Below are 13,269 nucleotides of genomic sequence, written 5' to 3'. Positions count from 1 at the left end.
GGGAGATAAAGTGGGCAGATATATTCTGGTAAGGGGGAATATAGACGGAAATTCAGTTATTCTGTTGAATATATACACACCCCCGGGAAGTGATATTGGTTTCTTTCAGAAAACTACTGATATTATGGTAACGGATTATGGTCTGAAATGTGGGGGAGACTTAAATTTACAATTACAACCAAACTTAGACTCTTCCAATAGAAAAACCTATGAAACAAAATCTTTACGTAAGAAAGTTAATACACTTTTTGAGGATGTTGGTTTAATTGATATATGGAGGTACCTTTTCCCTGACAGAAGGGATTACACTCATTATTCTGCTCCCCATTTTATATATACAAGAATAGACTATTTCATAACATTCGGAAAAGACAAAGACAAAATAAACACCTGTGGAATTGGGACAATAGATGTGAGTGACCATGCACCTATATATCTATCTGTTGATTTTGACCTACAACCAAAGAATACTATTTGGAAACTAAATTCAAGTCTACTCAATGATCCGTTCTTTAAGGAACAAATTAAAAAAGAAATTGGTCTCTACTGAGAATTTAATGATAATGGAAAAGTTTCACCTCCCATTTTATGGGATACTCTGAAGGCGGTCTTAAGAGGGAAAAGTATAGCGATATCTTCATATAAGAAAAAATAAGGAATAAATTCAAACTCATCTGTATTCTAAATGGATATCCCTTTATTTTGAAGCTGTGACCTTGGGTATCAGACTCTCCTATTGAAAACATACTCTCCATGTCCACTCTGTCTAGGCCATCAACATTCGATAGGTTTCATTGAGATACCAATGATTCTTATAAACTCCAATGAGTCTAGGCCCAGAGCCATCAAACATTCCTCATATGTTAACCCTTTCATTCTCAGAATCATTCTCAAGAATATTCTGGACCCTCTAATGTGAGTACACCCTGTCCTAAGATATGGGGCCAAACAACTAGCTCTACGGTCTGACCAATGCCTTATAAAGCCTTATCATGGCATCTTTGCTTTTACTGCATACTCTAGTCCTCTTGAAATGAATCCATATGTTGCATTTGCTTTCCTTATCTCCGACTCAACCTGTAAGTTAACCTTTAGGAAATTCTTCAGAAGGGACACCCAAGTCCCTTTTCACTTCTGATTTCAGTCTCTCCTTAGAACTCCTAGCGCGGTTTTGTGAGATTTTCTGCACCCTCTCTAGCTGAATCAATTCCTTAATATAGTATTATAGTAAGGCATGATATATTCCATGTGCTGAATCACCACCGTCTTGTATGACTGTACCAGAATGTCCCAGCTGTTAAACTCAATGTGCCATCCTCTGCTTTCTCAATACCTACAACTGCACGACTAAGCATTGCACTAATGCCATCTCCAAATCTGATGCTGACAGCGTTGTTGTTGGCAGAAGCATGGATGGTTATAAGATGGCACACAAGAGATAGGTCAGCTGGTTCAGATTTGGATACATATATTTATCACATGAACATTGAAACTTATAGTAAGATGTGCCATTTGCACATATTAGCAACCAATACGTACTAAGGATTTCCAATACAGCATGTCCACAATGTTCAGCAGAACAACATCAGCAACAAAACGTTAGCATAAAATCCCCTTTTCTCCCATATACCTGTTCTACATACATAGACAGACCTCAGATTCACATTCACATTAATTTATCACATGTATGTTGAAACCATTTCCATTAAAGAGCACCAAGTTTCTTGGTGTTCACCTGATGGAAAATCTCACTTGGTTCCTCAACACCAGCTCCATAGCAAAGAAAGCCCAGCAGCGTCTCTACTTATTGCGAAGGCTGAGGAAAGTCCATCTCCCACCCCCTATCCTCATCACATTCTACAGGGGTTGTATTGAGAGCATCCTGAGCAGCTGCATCACTGCCTGGTTCAGAAATTGCACCATCTCAGATTGCAAGACCCTGCAGCGGATAGTGAGGTCAGCTGAGAAGATCATTGGGGTCTCTCTTCCTGCCATCACGGACATTAACACTACAGGCTGCATCCGCAATGGAAACAGCATTATGAAGGACCCTATGCACCCCTCATACAATCTCTTCTCCCTCCTGCCGTCTGGGAAAAGGCTCCGAAGCATTCGGTCTCTCACGACCAGACTATGTAACAGTTGCTTCCCAATTTCTGTATTTTGATGCTGGCCAAATGTTATGGATTTACAGTTGGCAACTGTACCTTCAAATCCCAAAGGTCTAAATTCTGGAATTCCTTTACCTTTACCCATCTTTCTTTATCTCCTTCCTCCTTTGTAGAACTTAGTAATAGAAGTTGAAAATTTTAGTATAAAATAAGCTATACTTTTTATTGGTGTGAAATGAGCAATTATGCATTGTTTTGCATAGATGAATATTTGTAGATACAGTAAAAGGTTAGGCATGTAAGTCATATATTGCTGGTTACTGATGATGTGACCCAGCACATCCTAGGATGTATCTCTGCATCAGTTACTGCAAAAGAATTGACGGAGGAAGTTTTGCATCAGTGGGAAGAACAAATTTTAAATTCCATGTGCAGATATGCCTTCTGTAGAATTAAAATATGCAGCACAGTTTGGCCAGGTTGATTTTTAAGATTTGGGGTTTCTCAAAAGGCAAGAATGTACTGTATAAGATTGACTAAAAAAACACTGGAACTTTGAAGAATGTGAAGAAAGCTCAATGTAATCCAGAAACTGTTGACTTGGTTGACAAGTAGATGTTGAGAGCAGTTGTTGCTAACTGGAGAATTTGAACTAGACGAACATGATGTAAGTGGTACCCTTAATAATTACCTACACTAGCTGTCCATGTGCATGTTCAGTTATATAGTTCATTCAAAATTTGATAGATTAGGTTGAGTAGAACTTCAATGAGAGGTCATGGGCTAAGGGTGAAAGGTGAAAAGTTTAAGAGAAAATTGAGGGGAATCTTCTTCACGCAAAGGATCATGAGGGTGTGGAATGAGCTGCCAGTGTAAAGTGGTGCATGCATTTGATTTCTAAGTTTAAGAGGTTTAGATTGGTACATGGCTACATGGCTATGGAGGGCAATGATCCTTGTGCAGGTCAATGGGAATAGGCAGTTTAAATTGCTCAGCATGGACTTGATGGTCCAAGGGCCTGTTCTGTGCTGTACAGGGAGACCTTAAGATAAAGGAGCGGAAGGCCATTTGACCCATCAATTCTTCTCTGTTATTTCATCGTGGATGATCCAATTTTGCTTTCAATGCCAGTCTTCTCCCTTTTCCTTGTATCCCTCATGCCCTGACCAATCAAAAATCTATCAACTTCTGCCTTAAATACATATAGGTACTTGTCTTCTGCAGCAGCCTGTGGCAAAGAATTCCAAAGATTCACCTCTCTGGCAAAAGAACTCCCTCCTCATCTCCATTCTAAAAGGATGCCCCTGTATTCTGAGGTGTGTCCTCTGGTCTTAGACTTGCCCACCATAGGAAACATCCTCTCCACATCCACTCTATCAAGGCCTTTCACCTTTCGATGGGTTTCAAAGAGGTTAGCCCTCATTCTTTTGAATTCTACTGAACACAGGCTCAGAGTCTTCAAAAGCTCTTCATGTGACAAACCATTCAATCCTGGAATCATTTTTGTGAACCTCCTTTAAACCTCCAGTTTCAGCATGTCCTTTGATGAGATGCCCAAAACTGCTTACAATACTCCAACTGAGGCCTCACCACTGCTTTATAAATTCTCAACATTACATCCTTACTTTGATATTCTAGCCCTCTTGAAATAAATGATAACGCGGCATTTGCCTTCCGCACGACAGGCTCAACCTGCAAATTAACCTTGGAGGTATCCTACACAAGGACATCCAATTCCCTTTCTGCCTCAGTTCTTTTGTATTTTCTCTCCATTTAGAAAATAGTCAACCCTTCCATTTCTAAATGCCATTTCTTTGCCCACTCTAAGTGCTTCTGTACGAGATGTACCCCAGGCTACAGTGGGAGGCGAGGGAGGATATTGCTGAGCCTCTGGCAATGATCTTTGCTTCATCAATGGGGATGGGAGAAGTTCTAAAGGATTGAAGGGTTGCAGATGTTGTTCCTTTATTCAAGAAAGGGAGTAGAGATACCCAGGAAATTATAGACCAGTGAGTCTTACCTCAGTGGTTGGTAAGTTGATGGAGAAGATCCTGAGGGGCAGGATTTATGAACATTTGGAGAGGCAGAATATGTTTTGGACTAGTCAACATGGCTTTGTCAAAGGCAGGTTGTGCCTTACGAGCCTGGTTGAATTTTTTGAGGATGTTTAAACAAGTTGATATGTTTGTCCTTATTACTGTTTGTGTGTCTGTTTCCAACTCCCATCAAAGTCTTTTCAACCTTGCAATTCCTTAGCTCTATCCACAATGATTCAATACCTTTCAACCCTATGTCACCATTTTCTAATGTCCATTGCTCTATGACTCTCTGCTTTTAAAAGTCAAGGAATATGGGAATTAGCTGGGTAATTTTAATTGCTGTACAGCATTTTATTAAGCAATAAACCAGATGCAAGGGTCTTTACAGCCGCATCCTGTTTCTTAAACTTTCCTTTTCATTATAGTCGGCAACGCTATGTCCTTGGAGACCATGCAATGTGTCAGATGGCTCAATCCTATGTTTTCCTAAGTGGTATTGGTGGACTAGGTGTTGAAATTGGTAAGTAAAGTTTGATTGTATTTTTGTATTATTATTGGAAGTTTTATTTTAAAATTGTTACATCAAGATAAACCAGCTTTCTCTGACATTGACATTTGACTGCACATTTGCAGCACACAAGTCTACAATTCACTTGTGTAATGTGGACATGAGTAGCAAGGCCAGTATTTATTAGCCATCCTGAATAGTCTTTGGAGATTGGATGTCTTCTTGAAACGTCACAGTCCTTTGGTAAATGTGATCTAGTGATTCTTGAAGTATCATTACTGATGCCACCGCAGTTTCTTCAATCATCTCTTTCAGTATCTTGAAATATAAACTATGCAGTCCAAGTGACTTGTCTACCTTCAGACCTTTCAACTTACCAAGAACCTTTTCTCTAGTAGTGAACAGTTCATAACTCCTGACACATGTAACTTCCACCATAGTGTTAATGTCTTCCATAGTGAAGACTGATGCAAAATACTTATCAGTTCATCTGCCATTTCCTTGTCCCAAGTTACTACCCCTCCAGCATTGTTTTCCAGTGGTTCGATATCCACTCTCGCCTGTCTTTTACACCTTGTGTATCTGAAGGAACTTTTGGCATCTTCTTTAATATTATTGGCTAGCTTACTTCCCTATTCCATCTTTACTTTTATAATGTGACTTTTTTTAGTTGTCTTCTGTTGGTTTTTAAAAGCTTCTCAATCCTCTGACTTGTGATGTGTCTGTGTAGTTTACTGTTGGGACTTAACATTTGCTATCAACTAATTCTGTAATATTTATTATGAAACCAAGTTTCTAACTAATCTATGTCTCATCATAACCTTAACCTTCTTCACTTTCTCTCACTCCATCTATTTTTGTGCTGTCTGTAAGCTTACTAATACTACCACCTGCATTCTCATTCAAGTAGTCACTTACACATATTAAAACAAAACTTTTTATAGCCTGACCTGCTGAGTAAACCTGGCATTTCTTGGCTTTATTTTAGATTTTTGGCATTTATAATTTTTATTGTTTTTTATGTATTATACCTCAAGCATAAATAAAGATTGGACCATTACAGTATGTTTGTTTTACAATGATTGAGTGACATAACAGGTTACTGTGATAGAACATAGAACATTACAGCATATTACAGGCTCGTCAGCCCACCATGCTGTGCTAACTCTTAAGATCAATTTGACTCTTCTTTCAACATAGAGTTCCATCTTAAAATCCATCTTAAAAGCATCTTTGTGTCTACCTAAGAGTTTTTAAATGTCCCTAATGTACTGAAGTCTTAGGCAAACTAAGAATTGGGTGCCTAAGATATTTGCATAGTAATGTTAGGTATTGCACTGTATTGCTGCAAAAATAAACACATTCCATGACATCTGTGAGTGGTGATGAACCTAGTTTTTATATGGGTCTCTGTTGTGGACTGAGAGTGGGAAGGGGCAGGGAGAGGAGAATCATGGCTGGGAAAAGGGGAAGAGAGAGGGGAAGGAGCGAGAAGCACCAGAGGGGCATTCTGAAATGATCAATAAACCAACAGTACTGTGTCCCAGGGCTGGTTATGTCTGTACCTGTGCCAGTCCCCACCCCAGCACTCCACCACTACCTGTTCCTAAGAAGGTCATTAGGAAGGAAAAGATGAATTATGAAAGGAAGCTGGCAACTAATATCAAAGGAGATACTAAAAGCTTTTTATAAAGTATATAAAGGGTAAAAGAGAATTGAGGGTAGATATAGGACCAATAGAAAATGAAGCTGGAGATATTGTAATGAGAGATGCAGAGATGGCAAAGGAACTGAATGCGTATTTTGCATCAGTCTTCACAATGGAAAACATCTTCAGTATACCGACATTCAAGAGTGTCGGGGAAGTGAAGTATATGCTGTGAAAATTATGACTGAGAAGGTGCTCAGGAAGCTTAATGGTCTGAGGGTGGATGAATATCCTGGACCTGATGGTGGAATGCACCCTCAGGTTCTGAAGGAAGTAGCTGGAAAGATTGCTGTGGCATTGACAATGATCTTTCAAGAATAGATAGATTCTGACATTGTACCAGATGACTGGAAAATTCCAAATGTTACTACGCTATTTAAGAAGGGTAGGAGGCAGCAGAAAGGAAACTATAGACCTGTTAGCCTGACATGAGTGGTTGGGAAGTTGTTGGAATGGACTGTTAGGTACAAGATTATGGAGTACCTGGAGGCTCATGACAAGATAGGCCAAAGCCAGCATGGTTTCCTGAAAGGAAAATCCTGCCTGACAAACCTCCTGCAGTTTTTTGAGGAAATTACAAGCAGGATAGACAAAGGAGATACAGTAGATGCAGTGTACACGGATTTTCAGAAGGCCTTTGACAAGGTGCCACACATGAGGCTGCTTAGCAAGATAAGAGCCTGTGGAATTACAGGGAAGTTACTAGCATGGGTGGAGCATGGCTGATCAGCAGAAAACAAGGTGTGAATAAAAGGATCCTATTCTGGCTGGCTGCGGTTACCAATGGAGTTCCACAGGGGTCGGTGTTGGGACCACTGCTTTTTACGATGTATGTCAATGATTTGGACTGTAGGATTAATGTATTTGTGGCTAAATCTGCCGATGATACAAAAATAGGTGGCAAAGTGGGTAGTGTTGAGGGAACAGAAAGCCTGCAGAGAGACATATAGGAATGGGCAAAGAAGTGGCAAATGAAATACAATGTTGGAAAGTGTATGGTCATGCATTTTGGTAGAAGAAATGATGAGGCAGACTATTATTTAGATGGGGAGAGAATTCGAAATGTAGAGATGCAAAGGGACTTCAGAGTCCTTGTGCAGGATACCTCAAAGGTAATCCTCCAGGTTGAGTCGGTGGTGAAGAAGGCGAATGCAGTGTTGGCATTCATTTCTAGATTTATAGAATACAAGACCAGGGATGTGATGTGGGGGCTCTACAAGGCACTCGTGAAACAATACTCGTGGAGTATTGTGTGCAGTGCAATCTGGGATTTGGGCCATATCTTCCAAATATCTGGACCTGACTTGCACTACCCTTTTCTATTTTCTAATTATGATTTATAATTAAATTTTTTATTATATTTACTTTGATTTGTACTCCAGGGAGCATGAAGCGCAGAATCAAATATTGTTGTGATGATTGTACGCTCTAGTATCAATTGTTTGGTGACAATAAAGTAAAGTTTTGGGCTGCTTGTTTTAATAAGGATATATTGACATTGGAGAGGGTTCAGAGAAGATTCATGAGAATGATTCCAGGAATGAAAGGGTTACTGTATGAGGAATGTCTGGCAGCTCTTGGGCTGTATTTCCTGGAGTTCAGAATGAGGGAGGATCTCATGGAAACATTCCGAATGTTAAGAGGCCTGAACAGATTAGAAATAGTGAAGTTATTTCTCATGGAGGACAAGAGGGCATGACTTCCGGTTTGAAGGACGTCCATTTAGAACAGAGATGTGGAGAAATTACTTTAGTCAGAGAGTGGTAAATTTGTGGACTTTGTTGCCACAAGCGGCTGTGGAGGGCAAGTCGTTGGGTGTATTTAAGGCAGAGATAGATAGGTTCTTGATTAGCCAGGGCATCAAAGGGTATGGTGAGAAGGCAGGAGAGTGGGGATGACTGGAAGAATTGGATCAGCCCATGATTGAATGGTGGAGCAGACTTGATGGAGTCGAATTAGCCTGCTTCTGCTCCTATATGTTATGGTCTTACTGTCCCACACCCCTCCTGTAGTGTTCCACCCTGCCCATTCCCAACATCCTTTGCTCCTGCCAGCTTTACAAAATGACTTTCTGCATCACATTAATAAATACAGTAATGTGCAAAAGTCTTAGGCGCTCTAGCTATATATATGTGCCAAAGTACTGTATCTGCCTCCACCATTACCCCAAGGAGTGGACCCGGTGGACCCACTGTGGGGGTCAAAAAATATTACCTGACATCTGCCTATATTTTTGTCCAATTACCCTGGGGAAAGTTGTATGGCTATCCATTCAATCTATGCCTCTTATCATTTTGGATACGTATGGTGCCTGTAAGAAGTTTTCACCCCCCTCCCCCCCACCAGAGGTTTTCTTGTTTTAATGTTTTACAACATTGAATCTCAGTGGATTTGATTTGGCTTTTTTGACACTGATCAACAGAAAAAGACTCTTTCATGTCAAAGTGAAAACAAATCTCTACAAAGTGATCTACGTTAATTACAAAGATAAAACACAAAGTAATTGATTACATAAATATTCACCCCCTTTAATCTGACACACCAAATCATCACTGGTGCAGCCAATTGGTTTTTGAAGTTACATAATTAGTTAAATGGGGATCACCTGTGTGCAGTCAAGGTGTTTCAATTGAATATACTAAAAATACTCCTGTATCTGGAAGGTCCAACTGCTGGTGAGTTAGTATCCTGGCAAAAACTATACCATGAAGACAAAAGAACACTCCAAGCAGCTCTGTGAAAAGGTTATTGAAAAGCAAAAGTCAGGAGATGGAGATGGAAAATTTCCAAGTCACTGAATACCCCTTGGAGTACAGTTACGTCAATCATTGAGAAATGGAAAGAATAGGTTATAGCTGTAAATGTGCCTAGATCTTCCTCAAAAACTGAGTGACTGTACGTGAAGAGGGTGAGTGGCTGAGATGGGAGAGATTGCACGTACAACAACTGTTGCCTGGGTACTTCCCCAGTCGCAGCTTTATGGAGAATGGAAAAGAGAAAGCCAATGTTGAAAAAAAACTCGTATGAAACCTTGGCTAGATTTTGCCTGAAGGCATGTGTGAAATTCTGAAGTCAGCTGGAAGAAGGTTCGATGTTCCAATGAAACCAAAATTGAAGTTTTTGCTCATCAGACGAAACACTGCACATCATATAAAAGACACCATCCCATGAAGCATGGTATCTACTGCATCATGCTGTGAGGATGCTTCATTGTAGCAGGCCCTGGAAGGCTTGTGAAGGTGAAGGGTAAAATGAACACAGGGAAATCTTGGAGGAAAGCTTGATGCAGTCTGCAAGAGAACTGCAACTTGGGAGAAGATCTGTTTTCCAGCAAAACAAAGACCCCAAGCATAAAGCCAAAGATACACAGAAATGGCTTAAATACAACAAAATTAATGTCCTGGAGTGGTGAAGTCAGAGTCCAGCCCTCAATCTGATTGGAATATTTGGCAGGACTTGAAAAGGGTTGTTCACTCATGATCTCCATGCAATCTGACAGAGCTTGAGCAGTTTTGTAAAGGAGAATGGGGAAAAATTGCAGGGTCCAGCTGATAGAGACCTATCCACACAGACTTAAGGCTGTAATTGCTGCCAAAAGTGCAGCTACTAAATACTGGCTTGAAGGGGGTGAATACTTATGTAAACAATTATTTTTGTGTTTTATACTTTTAATTAATTTAGATCATTTGGTAGAGATCTGTTTTCATTGAAACATGAAAGATTTTTTTCTTTTTGTTGATCAGTGTCAAAAAAGCCATATTAAATCCACTGTGATTCAATGTTGTAAAACAGTAAAACATACACACTTCCAAAGGGGGTGAAATCTTTCAAAAGATTTAGTTGAATTATTTTTATTGGCACTCCAAGTGCCTGGCCAGATGGGAAAGGTTGGGTGTGGGTCGAATCGAGCCGCTGGGCCCAGGCCTGAAAGTGTTTTGAAGTGGCAGGGCCCAGGTCTGAGAGCACAAAGTGACCTAAGGTGTGACTGATTTAAGCAGCAGATTGAAAAGGTCAGGATGTGGGGGCCGGATGAGAGGGATGAATCAGTGTTCAGCTCACTGCTCCATGAGGTTTACTTGTCTCTTCAGTTTGCTTACCTTTGTTGTTTGTACGATTTAGGTTTTTTTCTGCTCATTAAGTTGCTTTTTTAATGGCTTCTATTGGATTTCTTGGTTTTCTGGCTGCTTGTAAGGAGATGGATAAATATACTTTGAAGCATCTGACATTTGCAATTTAAATACTTTTTAATTAATTTTTCTTGCAGGTGGGAAACCTCTAGAAACATGTTAATAGAGTTTTCAAAAGATTAAGTTGAATTATTTGGTGGATCCATTATCAGATTTCAAGGGAGTAACAGGATTCTTAACAGTGTTTATGAGCAGAGGCATCTTAAGGTGCAGATGAACCCTGAAAGTAGCTATGCAGACAGATGCAGTGGTTAAGAAGGAGACAGATGCAGTGGTTAAGAAGGAGACAGATGCAGTGGTTAAGAAGGAGACAGATGCAGTGGTTAAGAAGGAGACAGATACAGTGGTTAAGAAGACATGTGACATGCTTCCCTTGATTAGACATTGAGTTCAAAAGTCAGGAAGTTATGTTGCAGCTTTATAATACTTAGGCAGCATCTGGAGTATTGCATACAGTTATGGTCTCCCCACTGTCGGAAGGATGTTGAAGCTTTGAAGAGGGTGCAGAAGAGGTATATCAAGATTCCTCTTGGATTAGAAGCAGAGGTTGGACAAGCCTGGGTTATTTTCTCTAGGGTTGCGGAGCTGAAGTGAAGATATTATGGAGATTTATAAGATTACGCGAGGCATAGTTTGCGTAGACAGACCATATCTTCCCAAGGTTGAAATGTCTAATACCAGAGTGTGTACATTTAAGGTGAGAGGGGAATTTCAAAGGAGGTGAAGGTGCCTAAGGTAGTGATAGAGGTAGATACATTAGGGGTTCTTAAGAGATGTTTAAGATGGCACTACTTACTGGTTTAAGTGACTGCTTGCTGGTGGCATGAAAACAAAGCAAACAACTAAATACTTATTCAGAAATGAGAAAATCTACAGATGCTGGAAATCCAAGCAACACACACAAACACTAGAGGAATGGGAATGTAAAGTGGAATTAAAATGGGTGGCCTCTGGGAGATCCTTTTTTTCTTACGGATGGAGGACACCTTTCCCTCCCCCCCCCCCCCCCCCCCCCGGCCACTTTCTGCAGAGATTGCTCCCTACGTGACTCCCTTGTCCGTTCGTCTCTCCCTCCTGCCACTTATCCTTGAGAGTGGAACAAATGCTACATCTCCTCCCTCACTACAGTTCAAAGCCCCAACAAGTCCTTCCAGGTGAGGTGACACTTTACCTCCAACCTGCTGGCATGAGCATCGATTTCTCAAACTTCTGGTATTTGCCTCCCCCTTCACCATTCCCCATTCCCTTTTCCCTCTCTCACCTTATCTCCTTGCTTGCCCATCGTCTCCCTCTGATACTCTTCCCCTTTTCTTTCTTCCATGGCCTCCTGTCATCTCCTGTTAGATTCCCTGTTCTCTAGCCCTGTATCTCTGTCACCAATCAACTTCCCAGCTCTTTACTTCACCCACCCCCCCCCCCTCCCAGTTACACTTATCATCTTGTGTTTCTCCCTCCGCTCCCCCTCACCTTCTAACTCTGACTCCTCATCTCCACCATCAGTTTTGGTCTGAAATGTCAACTGTACTCTTCCATAGATGCTGCCTGGTCTGCTGAGTTCCTCCAACATTTTTTGTGTGTTACTTAGTTATTCACACTTTTTCTGATAAATGATCATTGCAAACAAGCCCATGGCTCCCTGTTGAAGTAGAGCTGAATTATCTGTACAATCTGGCATTTTTGTGGTGTGGCGTGGCTGGCGTCTCACAGGGTAGAATGTTTGCAGTGTGTCCGGGCTGGAGTTGCTTGAGCAGACTTGAAGACAATTTGATGCAGCAAGAAAAGATCAGAGGTTTGATCCATTTAAGAGCTGAGCAGAAATGGAAAGGTCAGGTGCTGGCCATATCGATGCAGCAGAGCCTGAGCCTGTGGGCAAGGAACAGCCCGAGGTCTGGATGATTTAAGCACCAGGCTAGATTGAAATGGCTGGATGTCGGGATTGGAGGCAAGAGATAGGCCGAATTGATTCGCAGCTCTGCAGTGTTGGCTCATCTCACTATTGGACTGAGGCCTTGGCCTGCAACTAGCAGACTTCTGAATTTGCTGCAGTGATGCCTGGCTTAGTGAACTTCAGTTCTGAAAGCTGTTATTTTGCTTTTATTGTTTGCACTATTTGTTTTGTTTCCTCTAACTGCGTGTGGGGGGGCTTGGACAGTGGTCTTTTGTTTTTACTGGGTTTCTTTGTCTTGTAGCTGCCTTTAAGGAGACTAAACAATGTTGTATAAAGTGTACATACTTTGATCATAAAATGTACTTTGAACTTTTTAATGAATGTGAGAGAAATGGAATGATATGGATATAATGTAGCCAAAAGGGACTAATTTAGTTGGCCATTCAATTACTAATTTAATTGGTTCAGCACAACATTGTGGGCTGAAGAGCCTGTTCCTATGCTGTACTAGTGTATGTTTTCTGTAAGCTAAACATATTGCTTAATTTCAATGTTTCTAATAAATTAGTGTTTTATAATTGGTACATATTAATGTCAAAATAAAACTTTTTAACTGCTACCTGGGTTAAATTTATATATGGCAAACTAACAGGAACTTATCTGTTTCTTTGCAGCGAAGAACATTATTCTTGCAGGTGTAAAGGTAGGATCAATCTTAATAAGTTCAAAACACTCCACTTAAGGTGTATAGAAATATAGAAAACCGACAGCACAATACAGGCCCTTCGGCCTTCAAAGCTGTGTCGAACATGTCCTTACCCAAGAAAT

General features: G+C 40.6%; 1 protein-coding gene across 4 annotated transcripts in view; it reads left to right on the top strand.

Moving 5' to 3' along the window:
• The window catches only part of uba6 (ubiquitin like modifier activating enzyme 6), a 336,534-nt gene that overhangs the window by 37,511 nt on the left and 285,754 nt on the right, over positions 1-13,269 (top strand). For all 4 annotated transcript variants that reach the window (XM_059970138.1, XM_059970139.1, XM_059970137.1 and 1 more), the window contains 2 exons: positions 4,576-4,670; positions 13,116-13,144. In XM_059970138.1, the coding sequence (XP_059826121.1) occupies positions 4,576-4,670; positions 13,116-13,144 (124 nt within the window). The remainder of the gene's footprint in view (positions 1-4,575; positions 4,671-13,115; positions 13,145-13,269) is intronic.

The sequence above is a fragment of the Hypanus sabinus genome, chromosome 5 (assembly GCF_030144855.1).
Source record: "Hypanus sabinus isolate sHypSab1 chromosome 5, sHypSab1.hap1, whole genome shotgun sequence".
Classification (NCBI taxonomy): domain Eukaryota; kingdom Metazoa; phylum Chordata; class Chondrichthyes; order Myliobatiformes; family Dasyatidae; genus Hypanus; species Hypanus sabinus.
Note: the sequence above shows the minus strand (reverse complement) of the source record. Positions and strands in the feature narration are given on the sequence as shown.